Raw genomic sequence first — 18,030 nt, 5'->3', positions numbered from 1 at the left:
GACAGCAGCTGGTCTGTGTGCATATTTCCTGAAGATTCATCTCTTGTTGCTTAGCAACCGTAATAGTTCCAGTGTGTATTTGTGGGTGTTCTCTTTTAAATATAAAGCATTCGGGACATTGACAATGCACATGATTAGCTGCTGAGCACTATAATTAGTCTGTGGCAGGATAGAGGGAGATGCGGCCTCCTGGGCCCCCTTACCACATAATGATTTGAGGAAAATGGATTTCATTTCAGGTATGCAGAACATGCACGATAAAGGGATGACTGTCCAGCCTGACCTCAAAGCTTCTTTTTCCTATGGGGCTCTGGAAAACAATGACAACATTTCTGAAATCTACGCTCCTGCCACACTGCCAGTCATGCAAGAAGAGCACGGCTCCAGAAGTGCCTCTGGGGTCCCCTACCGAGTCCTAGAGCACACCAAGAAGGAATGAGACTCGCCTCCCTCTATTTATGACTGTCCCCACCAGGCTGACAGCGGTTCAACCCTGAATCCTAAAACTTGCCTTTCAAGTCTCATTTTGTTTTTAACTGAGAACGCTATGGATGATGATCTCAGAAAGCCTTTGTCTCTGGGAAAGGATGCGTTATCTTGGTCTTGGAAATTTCAGATGATGAGGGTGGGGAGATGGAAACATTATTCCAGGTGGACAGGATAGAATCCAGCTTCTGCCTGGATTAGCCCAGCAGGATTTGGAAAGCCTTTCTACCATCCTTGAGGATGGTAACTGAGCTTCCTCAGACAGTGACCAAAGGTTGCTGTGTCCTTCAGAGCTAAGACAAGACAGAGAGTCTGCTGTTAATTCTCAAATCCAGCGAAAGGCTGGACACCTCTAAATCTCGTCTTCCTCCACCTCACGTGCATGCCTGATCTCTCCCCAACACTCCTGGTGCCGTATCTGTGATACCACTCGTGCTGCCTTCACATGGCAGGCTGGGCCAACCCTGGGTGGAAGGTTCTGACATTTGTGTTTCAGAAATGTACATCTGCCTTCCAGTCATCTGTGCCCTTCTAGGGAAGATGTGCTTGATATGTTCAAATTGGATCTACTCTGAAAACGGATTTGATTGTGGTCCTGTGAGGACTACTTGTTTGTCTGCCTCCTGCCCCCAAAGGAATTAGGAAGTTAGGAGAAGGGGAAGAAGAAGGATAGGAGAGGGTGATGATGCTTCAGCCCATTAAGGAAGAAAAGTGCCCCTTACTCTTACAAAAGGTGATTTCACCATTTCAAAAGGGATAGGCAGAAAATCTGGCCATCTTCTGTGTGATTTTTTCCTGCATACCAGTGCCCCTTGGAAAGGTGAGGATGCTCATTTCAGAGCCAGCCTCTTCACCTGTCCTCTGTCTCTCCATTACAGAGCCACAAGCCAAGCTCAAGTTACTGGTTAATTTCCTTGAAGTCAATAGAGACTCTCTGGGTCCTCATCCCCACGCATGTATGTCTGGGAGAAGCAAGCATTCTCAAAAACAGGGCTGTTGCTTTCTTCCTGGCTGCATATGTGACTGTCTTCCCCTACACTGATGGTGTACCTTGAGAGGCGCAGATAAAGGTTTGCAGACTTTAGTGGGCATAAGGATCCCCTAGAAGTGTATGTAAAATGCAGATTCCTGCACCCCAACTGCGGACACTCTTAAGTGGGACTGGAGTGGGGCCCTGGGGTCTGCATTCTTAACTGGTACCACCAGTGATTCTGCTACAGTGCCACAATCCTGAGATTTCACACCTGGAAAGCTTAAGAATTTAACAAGATGTTCTGCTAAAACCCCCAGGGCCCCATGCAACCTTGCCAGGAAGTTTCCTCCCTAGGGTTCCTTTGAAAGGTTAAATAATCCCCATAGGATCTGTGGCATTCTCCATCCAGTGAATACTACTTAGAGCTACACTCACCGCTTCCCTAGACAGCCTTTAATAGGCCTGATAACAGTGTTAATAGACCAGTGTGGCAGATCACTTATCTTTGTGGATTGTGCTTAATACTGATTTAGTACTGATTTAATACCTTGACTTCAAAAATTGACATCTGTTGTCTGTGATCACCACTTCTGTGTTGTGTCTTAACCACTTCTGTATTGTGTGGTCTTAACTACCTAAGGCGGCAGCGGGCAGTGGACTCCTTTCCCTTAGGATGGGGATCAACTCAATTCAACAAGATTTATAAGGCATTTACTGTGTGCTAAGCATTTGGAAGACCCAAGCTACAAAGATAAGACATAGTTCCTGCCCTCCAGGCCAGCAGAGGGAGGCACAAATACCCAGGAATCTCTGATGGGTGTCAAGTGCGGTGGTGGGCCACAGAAAATGACCATCATGGAGACCCTGCCAAAGTTCGGACCCTGAGCCCAAAGGGGTATTCAGAAGTGGAGATGATTTTGGCCCCACTCATAGATGGATGGCAAATCTAAGATTTGTATAAAGCATATGAAAGTAGGGTGATCACCCCCGAGGCAGAGGTGCCAGCATTTGCAAAGGCACAGAGATAAGAGGAGCAGGGCAAAGAAAGGAGAGCCAGGGAAGGTGGTGGGAGACGAATCTCAAAGCTAAGTAGTGGAAGCTGGGCACAGTGGCTCACGCCTGTAATCCCAGCACTTTGGGAGGCCAAGGCTGGAGGATCACTTGAGCCCAGGAGTTTTATATCAGCCCGGGCAATATAGCAAGACCTTATCTCTGCTAAAAATTTAAAAAAAAAAAAAATTAGTTGGGTGTGGTGGGGCATGCCTGTGATCCCAGCTACTCAGGGGGCTGAGGTGGGAGGATTGCTAGAGCCCAGGAAGCCAAGGGTACAGTGAGCCATGATCATGCTGCTGCACTCCAACCTGGGTGACAATGAGACCATGTCTCAAAAAAAAAAAAAAAAAAAAAAAAAAGATAAGCAGTGGAGGCCAAATCATGGAAGGTCTTGAATACCTGGCTAAGGAGTTTAAAGTGTATCCAAGAGGACATGGGAGCCATTGATGGTTCATGAGGAAGAGAAGGGCAGGATCAGCACTGATGGAAAAGGAGGGCTTGTTCAGTGTGGAGGAAGAATCAGAAGGGGGAATGAGTTACCTTCTCCGAGCCCACGAGAACAAAAAACAAAAAGCAGAAATTAAAATCAGGTTTCACTGCTATTTGTGTATTCCTCCTTTCCCAAGTGATTTTTTCTAAAGCTGGGAGTAGGGGCAGGAGGGAGAAAGAGAAGGTGAGCAGGGAGGCTATTTAGATGTGTCAAACCCAGGTGATCAGTAATAATTTGGGCATATATATGCTCCCAAACTTGCTCTGCCCCCCTCCTTCTCTTGCTTTTGGTATGGGCCTTTTAGCCTTGGGCCAGCCAGCTTTCTTGAGATGAGTGAATAAAGTGCACTGTAATTTCAGGTCAGCTGTAGATCATGGGATCCTGCAGATCCGGGAACTGCTGCTGAGGCCTGGGAAGCTCCCTTGCCTGAGGGTTTGGGGCAGTGGCGTCATCCCACCAAGCTGAGCCTTGAAAGGGCTGAGCAGAAAGTTAAATGGTGGTTTCCTGAGTGGAAGCCACACGTAGGTCACTTGAGTAGTCAGGAAGCACAGCTGATGTGAAGTCTGGTTCCTCCCTATCGTTGTCCCGTGGTATAAATGGACTGTCTGCTGATGGCCATACGCAGCACTGGCTGTTAGGATGGGGAAGGGGTGCCATCAGGTTTCCACTCATAGCCCTGGTTTGTTATTGTTACTCACGGCTCTGACGTCCCCAAGTCCTCTTGAATGTTGCAAGCAATGTTAAATATCACACCTCGGTTTCCTTCGGAGCAGCCCAGGTCCCTAAAGCAAGGTCACCAGACTTGGGTTTAAACTTCAGTTGCTATCACATCAAGGTTCAGGTTATGCAGATCTTGTAGTGTGGAGCTGAATTATGGGTAGAGAAGGGAGAGTTGACTCTCCATTGCTTTTCTAGTGGAAACCAGCCAGTTTGACGGCGCTGCGCGGATACAGGACTCCATCCGGCTAGTGTTGGGGAACCAGCCCGGCAGCCTTCCATGTGAATTCCATATCTGTTCCAACACTGGCTGATAGGCAGATAAAAGATTACTTGTGTGTTTCTCTGAGAAGCGGTGTAAATGAAGTCACCTTAGAATATATTCTGTGCGGATGCTTATATTTTGTTAACGTCACGACTTATGGCATGTCTTATTTTTCAAAAAAAAAAAAAAGTACTAGGTGTGAATAACATTATGAAGTGGTATTTAATTAAAAATCCATGCAGTGACAGCTGAGTTCGTGTCTTATGTTTGGCTAATACTTCCTAGAATTATCTAGAACAGACCGTCTAGTAGAACTTTCTGTGATGACGGAAGTGTTCTATGTCTGTGCTACCTAACATGGTAGCCACTCTCGACATGTGGCTGTTGAATACTTTAAACGTGGTTAGTGCAACCAAGGAACTGAATATTTAATTTCACCTAATTACATTTCCATATAGCTCATATATTAACAGTAGAGATCTAGAGATGCCCATAATTGCAGTTGAGGCTCATTTGCCCTTCCCCTACAACCCCGCAACCCTCACCATGATTAAAACCACAGACTCTTGGCTGGGCACAATGGCTCATGCCTGTAATCCCAGCAATTTGGGAGGCTGAGGCGGGCAGACCACCTGAGGTCGGGAGTTCAAGACCAGCCTGACCAACATGGAGAAACCCCGTCTGTACTAAAAATATAAAATTGGCGGGGCGTGGTGGCACATGCCTGTAATTCCGGCTACTCGGGAGGCTGAGGCAAGGAGAGTGCCTTGAACCTGGGAGGTGGAGGTTGCGGTGAGCCAAGATTGCACCATTGCACTCCAGCCCAGGCAACAAGAATGAACAACAGTGAAACTCCATCTCAAAAAAAAAAAAAAAAAAAAAAAAAAACGCACAGACTCTCTGTGTACACTGCTTGGATTTGATTCCTGGCTCTCCCACTTGTTAGCTGTGTAGCATTGGGCAAGTTACTTAACCTCTCTGTGCCTCATCTGTGAAACAGGAATAACAACATTATTAAGGATTATTTTAGGATTGGATGGATTAATAGATGTAAAGTCTTGGAACTATATTGAGCATCCCATCAAGGCATTGTATTATATTGAAACAATGGGGGTTTTTTTTCTCTTTATTCTTTTTTAAATTATATAATGAATACTTTTGATCTTAAGTATTTCCAAGCACATATGTCTCTTCATTCTGAGTTTCCAGTTTACAAAGGCAGGTATAGTATGGTACCTATATATTTATTTGTACAACACAAAAATACAGTCATACAGACATATATTAAGCACTTACTGTATGCCAAATGATATAGTAAGACCTCATATTTACATCTCATTTCTCCTTTATTAACAGTTCCACAAGGTAAATTTTAATCATATCCTTTTATAGATGAAGAAACTGAGACTGGCTGGGCATGTTGGCTCATGCCTGTAGTGCCAACACTTTGGGAGACCAAGGTAGGAGAATCACTTGAGCTCAGCAGTTTGAGACCAGCACAACATAGCAAGACCCCGTCTCTACTAAAAGAAACAAAAAATAAAAATAAAAATTAGCAGGCATGGTGGTGTGCACCTATAGTCCCAGCTACTCAGGAGGCTGAGGCGAGAGGATTGCTTGATCCCAGGAGACTGAGGCTGCAGTGAGCCATGATTGCACCTCTGCACTCCAGCCTGGGCAACAGAGCAAGACCCTATCTCAAAAAGAAAAGAAATTGAGACTCAGGTCTCAGAGCTGGTGAACAGCAGAGCCAATATTTGAACCCAGGACTGCCTGACTCCAGAACCTGAGCTCTTCCCTCTACTGTGCTGCCTTTCCTGGTGTGGACAAGTGGGATTTTAGTGGGAGTAAGGTCTGCCATGGGTTAGGACATCACCTTTGGCCCAGTTTCAAAGGAAGGTGCGGACTTGAAGGACAGAAGCTCATTAGCTGAGTCTCTGGGGACCACGTTTGCAATGGTCCCACCTGCTAGCCAGACGAGTGAATAAAATTCAGTCTATCAGCCAGGCACAGTGGCTCACGCCTGTAATCCCAGCACTTTGGGAGGCAGAGGCAGGCAGATCACAAGATCAAGAGATTGAGATCATCCTGGCCAATACGGTGAAACCCCATCTCTACTAAATTTACAGAAATTAGCTGGGTGTGGTGGTGCACGCCTGTAGTCCCAGCTACTTGGGAGGCTGAGGCAGGAGAACCGCTTGAACCCAGGAGGCAGAGGTTGCAGTGAGCCAAGATTGAGCCACTGCTCTCCAGCCTGGGTGACAGAGCAAGGCTCCATCTCAAAAAAAAAAAAATTCAGTCTGTCACAGAGCTGGAGGGAATTTTAGAATCATCCACAACTCTCAGACTTTATTTCATGAAACAGTACAATTTTAAAATAGAGATTGACAAAGAGTTACTTTTTATAGTTAATCTTGTTCTCATTAATTTTTTGCTGCTTATTCAGTTGTTATTTTTATTAGATTTTACTTTCTGGTTTCATGAAATAATAAAGTATTTAGATTGATATTGGCAAAAGGTTATGTCGTTAATCTTGTTCTCATTAATTTTTTTGTTTATTCAGTTAGTTTACATTTTACTTTTTGGTTTCATGAAATAAAAATTTTTAAGTAAATAGAGATTGGCAAAAGGCTACTAACTTTCTGTAGCTAATCTTGTTCTCTTTAATATTTCTTATTAGTTTCACTACAAAATCAGCTTTCTTTGTTCAAACAAACAATAAAAAAGGAAACAAAGTCCAAGGCTTGCTTAAGAAAAAGATGATGTTTGGTGCAGTAGCACTGTGTTCTGTCATGACCTTATTAAATGTCAAAATGCACCAAGCAGAATATTAAAGTTATAAATATAAAGCAAATGCAAGCCAAGAAACAAACATTTTCCCATTGTGATGCCGTAAGGTATTCAGGTAGGAGCATAGTTCTGTGAAAGCTGCCCAGGTGTAAGGAGAGAAGATTCACATGGCAGCGAGCGCATTGCTTTTTGCCTTCTCCAGCTTATACTGAAATGTGAGACACTCTGGATGGAAACTTTGATGCACTTAATTCTCAGGATTACTTTTTAAGAAGTTAAAAGACACAAAAAACCCAGAAAGCCCTATCTTTAACTCTCCTGTTTGTCTTTTAAACAACAACATCAGGGCCAGGCGCAGTGGCTCAAGCCTGTAATCCCAGCACTTTGGGAGGCCGAGACGGGTGGATCACGAGGTCAGGAGATCGAGACCATCCTGGCTAACACGGTGAAACCCCGTCTCTACTAAAAAATACAAAAAACTAGCCGGACGAGGTGGCGGGCGCCTGTAGTCCCAGCTGCTCAGGAGGCTGAGGCAGGAGAATGGCGTGAACCCGGGAGGCGGAGCTTGCAGTGAGCTGAGAGCCGGCCACTGCACTCCAGCCTGGGCGACAGAGCGAGACTCGGTCTCAAAAAAAAAAAAAACAACATCAGAAATACAGCTATGCAGTTGTCCCTACACTCTGATCTTACAAAGCTCAGCTGTGTAGGTCTCCTGGGATGATTCAGGAAACTAGATAGCAATCTCTTATATTGTCTTATAATTATGAAAATATCTTCTATCAAAATTGTCAAGTCACAAATGTCTCTTCATATGAGTGAGACTAAACATCTTTGCATATGTTCATGTTCATGTACTTTTTTTTTTTTTTTTCCTGAGACGGAGTTTCGCTCTTGTTGCCCAGGCTGGAGTACAATGGTGTGATCTTGGCTCACTGCAACCTCCGCCTCCCAGGTTCAAGCGATTCTCCTGCCTCAGCCTCCTGAGTAGCTGGGATTACAGGTGCACACCACCACACCCAGCTAATTTTTGTACTTTTAGTAAAGACGGGGTTTCACCATGTTGCTCAGGCTGGTCTCAAACTCCTAACTTCAGATGATCTACCCGCCCCGGCCTCCCAAAGTGCAGAGATTACAGGCATGAGCTACCACGCCCGGCCACTATTTGTTGTGGTTCTTTTTTTGGAAATTGTCCATATGCTTTGCTCACCATTCTGTGGTTCTTTTGGTTTCTTATTCATTTGAAAGTGCTCTTTGGTATCAATTAACCTTTTCTTTGTGATAACACCTACAAGGATTTCCCCCCAGTTTGTTACTTGCCTTTTGATTTGCTTGTAGTATTTATTTTTACTATGAAAAGACTTTTTCTTCTGTGTTTTTTGTTTTACATATAATTATTTCTATATAAATGTTATTTACTTATATAAATATTTGCATTACATAATTGAATGTCTTTTATAGCTTCTGGATTTTGAATCATAGTTTGAAAGGTCTAACTTATTCCAAGATTATAAAAGAATTCCCCATGTCATCTTTGAGTCTTTTTTGGTTTTTTGTTGTTGTTGTTTTTAAATATTGGACTTACTAGACAATAGTCTGATTGTGTGTTTACATCTGAAAGCCACTTGGAGTTTATTCTGGTGCACAGTTCAAGGTATGGATCCAACTTTATTCTGCTGAGATAGCTACCAAGCTATGCCAATACCATTTATGGAATAGTCCAGCTGTGCCCTAAAGAATTGGATGCCACTTCTATAATACACTAAATATCTATGTTTTGGGGACTTACCATTCTGTTCCATTGGTCTGCCTGTACATTTACCAGTAATACTGTGTCAATTATCGAGGCTTTCCAATATGTTTCCAAATCTGTTTGGGCAAGTCTCAGCTCCTTGCTCTTGTTCAAACTTATGTTGTCAAATCAGAACATAGAAAGGAAAAAAAAATACCCTACTATCCTGCCATTTCATTTAAAAAAGACATTAACACCAAAACAGTAAGAAGAGCAAAATCCCAGACAGTAATCCTTTAAACGGAATAATTTAGCTTTATGAAAAATGTCAGATATTGTCATTATTTGCCTATTTTGCTGCAGGCCGATAAGATGAGACCAGCATTACAGAGTCACGCTTGGTCTTGGTACCGGTGTAAGGAGAGGGAGGGCCACAGAGAGGATGTCACTGGCTAGTCAGTTGCAGGTACAGAACTCGAACTCAGGTCTTATGATCTCTAGTCTTTTCCTCTTAACACCTCCTACATCCTAGGTCCACTACCCTTTACTGAGCTTTCACTCTGGGCAGGCACTTTACATGCATTATGCATTTCCTTCTCACAACAGCCCCACAAGGAAGCTGTTCAACCCCTGTTATATGATACACATGTGGAAACGGAGGTTCAGGGAAGTTCAGTAATTTGCCCAAGGCCACCTGGTGGGTAAGTGGAAGAGCCTGGATTCAAACCTACATATGACCTTCTTCAAAGTCTGTATTTTAAAAAAATTTTCAGTCCATTATATATCAATAGACAATTATTCTAAATTCTTTTTTTTTTTTTCTTTTTTTGAGACGGAGTCTTGCTCTGTCGCCCAGGCTGGAGTGCAGTGGCCGGATCTCAGCTCACTGCAAGCTCCACCTCCCGGGTTCACGCCATTCTCCTGCCTCAGCCTCCCAAGTAGCTGGGACTACAGGCGCCCGCCACCTCGCCCGGCTAGTTTTTTGTATTTTTTAGTAGAGACGGGGTTTCACCATGTTAGCCAGGATAGTCTCGATCTCCTGACCTCAAGTGATCTGCCTGCCTCGGCCTCCCAAAGTGCTGGGATTACAGGCTTGAGCCACCGCGCCCGGCCGTTAAATTCTTTATTTTTATTTATTTTTTGCATAGAATGAAACTTCCTTAGGTTCTGAGTAGCACGACAGCTATTAGCTTGTCAATCTTCATAAACTCCCTGGGCCAGGCCATCTGTCCTTTCATTGATATACCTAGTATATCATGTCTTTTACTATTTTATTTTATATTTTTATTTTATTTTATTTTATTATCTTATTTTATTTTATTTTATTTTATTTCAGTGACGGAGTTTCGCTCTTGTTGCCCAGGCTGAAATGCAATGGCGCGATCTTGGCTCACTGCAATCTCTGCTTCCTGAGTTCAAGCGATTCTCCTGCCTCAGCCTCCCAAGTAGCTGAGATTACAGGCTCGTGTCACCATGCCTGGCTAATTTTTGTATTTTAGTAGAGACAGGCTGGTCAGGCTGGTCTTGAACCCCTGACCTCAGGTGATCCACCTACCTCTGCCTCCCAAAGTGTGGGATTACAGGCATGAGCCACTCTGCCTGGCCCAGGTATGTATCATTTCTTAGGCAGTCATGTCCATCAGGGTCAAGTCAGGAGACAGAAGCCACAGCAGTTATTGGAACAGAAAATTTAACATAAATAATTGTTAACTAGGGTCGGACGCAGTGGCTTACGCCTGTAATCCTAGCACTTTGGGAGGCTGAGGGGGGAGGATTGCTTGAGCCCAGGAGTTCAAGACCAGCCTGGGCAACATAGTGAGACCCTGTCTCTACAATAAATACATACATAATTGTTAACTAGGTATACATTTTTTTCACAAGGTAGCTGAAAGGGCAAAAGAGGGCTAAGGTATTGTGGAGAGAGCACTGTCAGAAGCCACCACCCTTAGGGCTGGGGGAAGACAGGTAACAGGTTGGAATCATTAAAATGCAGGTGCCTGGAGGAGGGGCCCTGTGGAGCTGAAACTCAAGCACTGAGGAGGCAGCCTCACTAGCTGATGCTGTGTCTCAGCTTAGAGGAGAGGCCCTATAAAAAGGACACCCAGGCCGGGAGTGGTGACTCACGCCTGTAATCCTAGCACTTTGGGAGGCCGAGGTGGGCAGATCACCCAAGGTCAGGAGTTCAAGACCAGCTTGGCCAAGATGGTGAAACCCCATCTCTACTAAAAATATAAAAATCAGCCAGGCGTGGTGGTGCATGCCTGTAGTCCCAGCTACTTGGGAAGCTGAGGCAGGAGAATTGCTTGAACCAGGGAGGTGGAGGTTGCAGTGAGCCAAGATTGCACCATTGCACTCCAGCCTAGGTGACAGAGCAAGACTCCATCTCAGGGAAAAAAAAAAAAAGGAGACCCAGACCCATGAGGCTCTGGATGAGCCCTGGAGACCACAGATTGACAAAGAGACACTCCTTGATCTTAAGTGGGAGAGAAAACAATTATTTAACCATGCCAAGAATATCTGTTAGTGGTTCCTGTTCAACATGGCAACCTAGGCACAGACATTCACCTCTCAGCCCCAGAGTGGCTCTGAGCTTAGACAGTAAGTGCCAAGAACAATTGTGCTATGGGCAGCAATCTGGATTAATGGGAAGACTATTTATTGGTCCTGTGGACACAGAACAACATCGGCCCCAGAGGGAACCCTAAGAATTACTCTAAGCAGGGGAAGCTGGCCGGACGCGGTGACTCACACCTGTAATCCCAGCACTTTGGGCGGCCAAGGCGGGTGGATCACCTGAGGTCAGGAGTTTGAGACCAGCCTCCCCAACATGGTGAAACCCTATCTCTACTAAAAATACAAAAAAAATTACCGGGCGTGGTGGCACATACCTGTAATCCCAGCTATTCAGGAGGCTGAGACGGGAGAATCGCTTGAACCCGGGAGGCGGAGGTTGCAGTGAGCCAAGATTGCGCCATTGCACTTCAGCCTGGGGGACAGAGCAAGACTCCGTCTGAAAAAAAGCGAAAAGAAAACAGTGGCAGATTTGGCTGTGGTCAGCCTGGCCAATATGGTGAAACCTTGCCTCTACTAAAACTACAAAAAAATTAGCCCAGCCTATGTGAAGTTTTCATAGTAAAAGATGAAAACTTGCCGGGCGCTGTGGCTCACGCCTGTAATCCCAGCACTTTGGGAGGCCGAGGCGGGCGGATCATGAGGTCAGGAGATGGAGACCATCCTGGCAAACACGGTGAAACCCTGACTCTACTAAAAATAAAAATAAAAATAAAAAAATTAGCCGGGCGTGGGGGCAGGCGCCTGTAGTCCCAGCTTCTCAGAAGGCTGAGGCAGGAGAATGGCGTGAACCCGGGAGGCGGAGCTTGCAGTGAGCCGAGATTACACCACTGCACTCCAGCCTGGGCCACAGAGCGAGACTCCATCTCAAAAAAAAAAAAAAAAAAATGAAAACTTAGTGTCACTGAGCACTTACTAGGAGCTAAGCACTGGATATACAGTGGAGAAGGAGAGACAGTGCCCATCCCCCATGCAGAGCAGTCAGAAATTAAAGCAAACCACATAAAGTGTGGTGAATGTTATAACTGAGGGAGCAATGACATTCACAGTGTCGGGACGAAGCAGGCAGGGAGAGAACCAGGAAAGGGAAATGGAAGCTGTGGGCGTGGCCCTAGCAGTGACAGAGCAGGCAGTGTATCTCGTGCCTGGAGCCTGTCCTGACCCGGTCCCCAGGACGCAGGGCAAAACGAAAATGGCGGGGCCCTTAGTTCAAAAACCAAGAAAAAGTGCCACCAAGAGACTTCTAAAAGCTTTTTTCTCTTTTTAATAAGAGTCTCTCTCTTGACTTTTTAAATGTGTTACTTAATGTCATTTTCAGTAAAGGCAAATTAAAATTTTAAATGATTAGCATGAATTTTTTACCCATTCATCTTTATTTTCTTCAATACCCATTTTAAATGCAAATATAAGCGCACTTAACTCGTATCGGTAATCACTGAAAGTATAGAATTTGTATTTCATAGCTCATACATATGTATATTGTTCTTACCAAAACAGTGAGAACCCTGCATGAAACACACTCGACTGTGTTTATTTCATTGATTGCACATGTTCTACCACCTCTCTCTGCCTTCAGCTTGCTGATGAGTCAAGAAGGACTAAAAGGAAATGCCAGAAGTCCCAGCTACTCAGGAGGCCGAGGCAGGAGGATCGCTTGAGCCCAGGAATTTGACTCTACAGAAACTTAAAATTATTAGCCAGGAGTGGTGGCACATGCCTATGGTCCTATCTGCCCAGGAAGCTGAGGTGGGAGGATGACTCGAGCCCAGGAGTTCAAGGCTGCAGTGAGCTATGATCATACCATTGCACTCCAGCCTGGGTGACAGCAAGACCCCAATTCTTAAAAAAAAAAAAAAAAAAAAAAAGACTGAAAGGAAAAGGCACTGTGGGTTGCCCCACCTTTTCTTGTCTCTCTATGTCATCATTTTCAGTGTAAGCAGTTGGCTGACACAGGAGGTAACATTAGTAAGGAGGACATGATAGGGTTCCTTGTCCACAGCCGCCTTTCTGTGTTTAAAGAAAGTTTGGGTTGGAGGAGAAAGCGTGGCCTCCCTATTAGGCCAGCCCTTCCCCATTCTCACCCCTGCCCCCCCAAAAGAATCATAAACATGACACACCTACCTGTTTAAAGACAGGGTCAGCCTGGCACGGTGGCTCATGCCCTGTAATCCCAACACTTTGGGAGGCTGAGGCAGGCAGATCACCTGAGGTCAAGAGTTCGAGACCAGCCTGGCCAATATGGTGAAACCTTGCCTCTACTAAAACTACAAAAAAATTAGCCAGGTGTGGTGGCATGCCTATAATCCCAGCTACTGGGTAGCCTGAGGCGGGAGAATCACTTGAACCCTGGAGGCGGAGGTGGCTATGAGCCAAGATCACACCACTGCACTCCAGCCTGGGCAACAAAGCAAGACTCTGTCTCCAAAAAAAGAAGAAAAAAAAAAAAGGTCTCGCTCTCTGTCTCCCAGGCTGGAGTGCAGTGGAGCAATCTCGGCTCACTGCAACCTCTGCCTCCCCTAATTCAAACGATTCTCATGCCTCAGCCTCCCGAGTAGCTGGGATTACAGGCATGCGCTACCATGCCTGGCTAATTTTTTAATATTTTTTTAGTAGAGATGGGATTTTGCCATATTGGTCAGGCTGGTCTCAAACCCCTGGCCTTAAATGATCTATCCACCTTGGCCTCCCAAAGTGCTGGGATTATAGGTGTAAGCCACTGCACCCGGCCATCACACACTTACCTTGGACCTGCTTTGTGCACACGTGATGGATCCAACAGAACTCGGTGCTCAGGGGCATGGCGAATGCTGTATGTGAATGGGCAGCAAAAAACAGCAGACACATATACTGTGCCAATCTGCCCATGGCTGCCTTGTCCCATCTGACTTTGCTTACAGATGGAAAACTATTCAGAGATGAGATTGTTAAGGATTTCAAGATGATAAACGCAGGGCATTTAAACCAAGTGTGATGCCCACTGGAGTGTGGGGCACTGTGCACCTGCACAGCCCACAGTGCCCGGGAAGGAGGCCCCGGATATCTGTCCAGCGGAGGCCTTTCCGGGACACTCAGGCAATGCCCACTTCTTTGGACTAAAAATCACAAACTGGTAGGTTCTTAGTGTGAAAGCTGCTCTGAAGCCAGCTCAAGACATGCCTCATCCAAGAAAAAGAGCATGTTCCTAAAAGTTGTAGGCATCAGTTTCCATCGAAATAAGTTATGATGATTTAAAGAAAGAAGGAAAACAAACTCTGCTGCTCTGTGGGCACTTGCACTACACTGCTGCCTTTTGAAAAATCAAAGACTTGTAAATCAAGAAAAAGCTCAGCACCGCATAGGAAACCTTTGAAGTAAAAGAGAGATACAGATGGCAGGGCTCTGAGTCAATTCACTTCAAGCCAAATCACCTGACACCAACAGCCTGATTGGTCTAATGTCCCGCTTGGATACATGCTAATTTGGCCAGGCGCGGTGGCTCACACCTGTAATCCCAGCACTTTGGGAAGCTGAGGCAGGCAGATCACCTGAGGTCAGGAGTTCGAGGTCAGCCTGGCCAACGTGGCAAAATCCAGTCTCTACTAAAAATACAAAAATCAGCCAGGTGTGGTGGCGTGCGCCTGTAATCCCAGCTACTAGGGAGGCTGAGGCAGAAGAATTGCTTAAACCAGGGAGGCGGAGGTTGTGGTGAGACAAGATCGTACCACTGTACTACAGCCTGGGCAACAGAGGAAAAAAAAAAAAAATGTATATTTCAATTGGACCCTTATATCTCAGGCCTCACCAGACCATGACTTTGGCTAATAATGCTTTTCCTTTTTGTATCAGATGACTCCATCACAAGTTCCTAATAGCTGGAAATCATCCGACCTCAGTGTGACATTTTCTCTCCCCCATCCCCATCTTCTGTTTTTTTTTGGAGACATTCTCAGAGAATGCTTTGAGCGTACTGTGTACTCTGCAACATCTCTTGGGTTTTCTCATCTTGCTCAGCTATTGTTGCCCCTCAAGACCAGCACATGGCAGCCCCTTGCTGCTCACCTTCCACTGCCAGGGGCTCCCCACCTGCTCTGCCTTCCACCGTGGGTTTTCCCCACAAAGCAGGGCACAGGCCCTCAGCAGCCCCTGGAAATGGCTCCATGAGAGCCTACAGGCCATGCCTAACCTCAAAAGACTTAATGAGCAGGGTTCCCCCCACCAATCCTCCATCCACGTAAGCCTTCACGGTTCAGGGGCAGCTCTCTTTCTCTCCACCAGGAATCTCCAAGTACCAGAGAAGCTAGACCTGTTGGATTCCACTGGGCCCAAGTCTTTCCTCAAGAACTTAAGCTACATCTCCTTTCTCAAAGAGCCCAACACCGCTGGCCCTCCCAGAACTGAGGCAACTCAAGTCTTCACCCTTAAAGTCAAAAACTATTTCAGGCCAGGCAAGGTGGCTCATGCCTGTAATCCAGCACTTTGGGAAGCTGAGGCAGGCAGATCACCTGAGGTCAGGAGTTCGAGGTCAGCCTGGCCAACGTGGCAAAATCCAGTCTCTACTAAAAATACAAAAATCAGCCAGGTGTGGTGGCGTGCGCCTGTAATCCCAGCTACTAGGGAGGCTGAGGCAGAAGAATTGCTTAAACCAGGGAGGCGGAGGTTGTGGTGAGACAAGATCGTACCACTGTACTACAGCCTGGGCAACAGAGGAAAAAAAAAAAAATGTATATTTCAATTGGACCCTTATATCTCAGGCCTCACCAGACCATGACTTTGGCTAATAATGCTTTTCCTTTTTGTATCAGATGACTCCATCACAAGTTCCTAATAGCTGGAAATCATCCGACCTCAGTGTGACATTTTCTCTCCCCCATCCCCATCTTCTGTTTTTTTTTGGAGACATTCTCAGAGAATGCTTTGAGCGTACTGTGTACTCTGCAACATCTCTTGGGTTTTCTCATCTTGCTCAGCTATTGTTGCCCCTCAAGACCAGCACATGGCAGCCCCTTGCTGCTCACCTTCCACTGCCAGGGGCTCCCCACCTGCTCTGCCTTCCACCGTGGGTTTTCCCCACAAAGCAGGGCACAGGCCCTCAGCAGCCCCTGGAAATGGCTCCATGAGAGCCTACAGGCCATGCCTAACCTCAAAAGACTTAATGAGCAGGGTTCCCCCCACCAATCCTCCATCCACGTAAGCCTTCACGGTTCAGGGGCAGCTCTCTTTCTCTCCACCAGGAATCTCCAAGTACCAGAGAAGCTAGACCTGTTGGATTCCACTGGGCCCAAGTCTTTCCTCAAGAACTTAAGCTACATCTCCTTTCTCAAAGAGCCCAACACCGCTGGCCCTCCCAGAACTGAGGCAACTCAAGTCTTCACCCTTAAAGTCAAAAACTATTTCAGGCCAGGCAAGGTGGCTCATGCCTGTAATCCCAGCACTTTGGGAGGCTGAGGCAGGAGGATCACTTAAGACCAGGAATTTGAGACCAGCCTGGCAACATAGCGAGACCCTGTTTCTATAAAAAATAAAAACCTAGCCAGGTGTGGTGGCTCACACCTGTAGTCCTAGCTACCTGACAGGCTGAGGTGGAGGACAGCTAGAGCCCAGGAGTTGAAGGTTAAAATGAGCTATGATTGCGCCACTATACTCCAGCCTGGGCAACAGAGTGAGACGCGGTGTCAAAGAAAAAGAAAAGAAAAACATTTCAAATGGTAGATTTCTTTCAGCTTCAGATTTTTTTTTTTTTTTTTTGAGGGGGGACAAGGTCTCACTCCATTTCCCAGGTTGGAGTGCAGTGGTGCAATCATAGCTCACTGCGACCTCTAACTCCTGGGCTCAAGCGATCCTCTAGAACAGATAGGTGCTCAGCACCACACCAGCTAATTTTAAATTTTAAACATTTTTTTCTCTAGGTGGGGTCTCCTTATGTTGCCCAGGCTGGTCCCAAACTCCTGGCCTCAAGCAGTCTTCCCATCTTGGCCTCCCAAGGTGCTGGGATTGCAGGTGTGAGCCATCGTGCCCAGCCCAGAATTTTTATTCAGGTCTTCACCAAGTAACCCATTGCATTCGGGGTGATGTCAATCCAGCCGGTCAGGCCACAGCAACATCAAGGCAAATGCTGGCAGCATTTGAAACCATTCAAGGGGCTGCGTGTATTGCAGCAGGACCATTCACCATGATCTCTGGTTTGATGGCATAGGTGGGTTTTCTTTTTTTTTTTTTATACTTTAAGTTCTAGGGTACATGTGCACAACGTGCAGGTTTGTTCCATAGGTATAAATGTGCTATGTTGGTGTGCTGCACCCATCAACTTGTCATTTACAGTAGGTATATTTCCTAATGCTATCCCTCCCCTGGTCCCCCAGCCCCCTCCAGGCCCCAGTGTGTGATGTTCCCGCCCTGTGTCCAAGTGTTCTCATTGTTCAATTCCCAAGCATAGGTGGGTTTTCAACGTCATCTAGATCTCTTGGGATGCTACGTGCAGCATAGGTAGAAGGAAGACCACGTGGCCTATCAAGTCATAACAAGCACAGGGGCAGGACTCTGGGAAGCAGCATGGCATCGTGGCAAAGGGTGCCAGGCTCTGGTGTTCACTCTCTGCGATTACTTTGAGAAAGTACATAACACTGCCAGGCCTCTGTTTCCTCATCTGTAAAACTGAGATAGTAATATTCCATTCCTTGTAGGTATTTATAAGGACTGAATATAGAACAATGCCTCACACATGGTAAGACCTCAATAATATTCGCTGGGTTTTTTTGTTTTGTTTTGTATTTTTTGAGATGGAGTCTCACACTGTTGCCCGGGCTGGAGTGCAGTGGCGGGATCATGGCACATGCAACCTCTACCTCCCAGGTTCAAGTGATTCTTCTTGCCTCAGTCTCCCAGGTAGCTGGGATTACAGGTGCCTGGCTAAGTTTTTTTGTATTTTTAGTAGAGGCGGGGTTTCACTATGTTGGCCAGGCTGGTCTTGAACTCCTGAC

General features: G+C 46.0%; 1 protein-coding gene across 3 annotated transcripts in view; it reads left to right on the top strand.

The window, feature by feature from the left end:
* NIPAL3 (NIPA like domain containing 3) overlaps positions 1-4,229 on the top strand; it is a 59,056-nt gene extending 54,827 nt beyond the window's left edge. For all 3 annotated transcript variants that reach the window (XM_033227817.1, XM_033227816.1, XM_033227819.1), the window contains one exon: positions 240-4,229. In XM_033227817.1, the coding sequence (XP_033083708.1) occupies positions 240-439 (200 nt within the window). In that variant the 3' untranslated portion in view covers positions 440-4,229. The remainder of the gene's footprint in view (positions 1-239) is intronic.
* The last annotated feature ends 13,801 nt before the right edge of the window (positions 4,230-18,030 follow it).

Source organism: Trachypithecus francoisi, unplaced genomic scaffold (assembly GCF_009764315.1).
Source record: "Trachypithecus francoisi isolate TF-2019V2 unplaced genomic scaffold, Tfra_2.0 Lachesis_group12, whole genome shotgun sequence".
Lineage (NCBI taxonomy): Eukaryota > Metazoa > Chordata > Mammalia > Primates > Cercopithecidae > Trachypithecus > Trachypithecus francoisi.
This window is presented reverse-complemented; position numbering and strand designations above follow the sequence as displayed.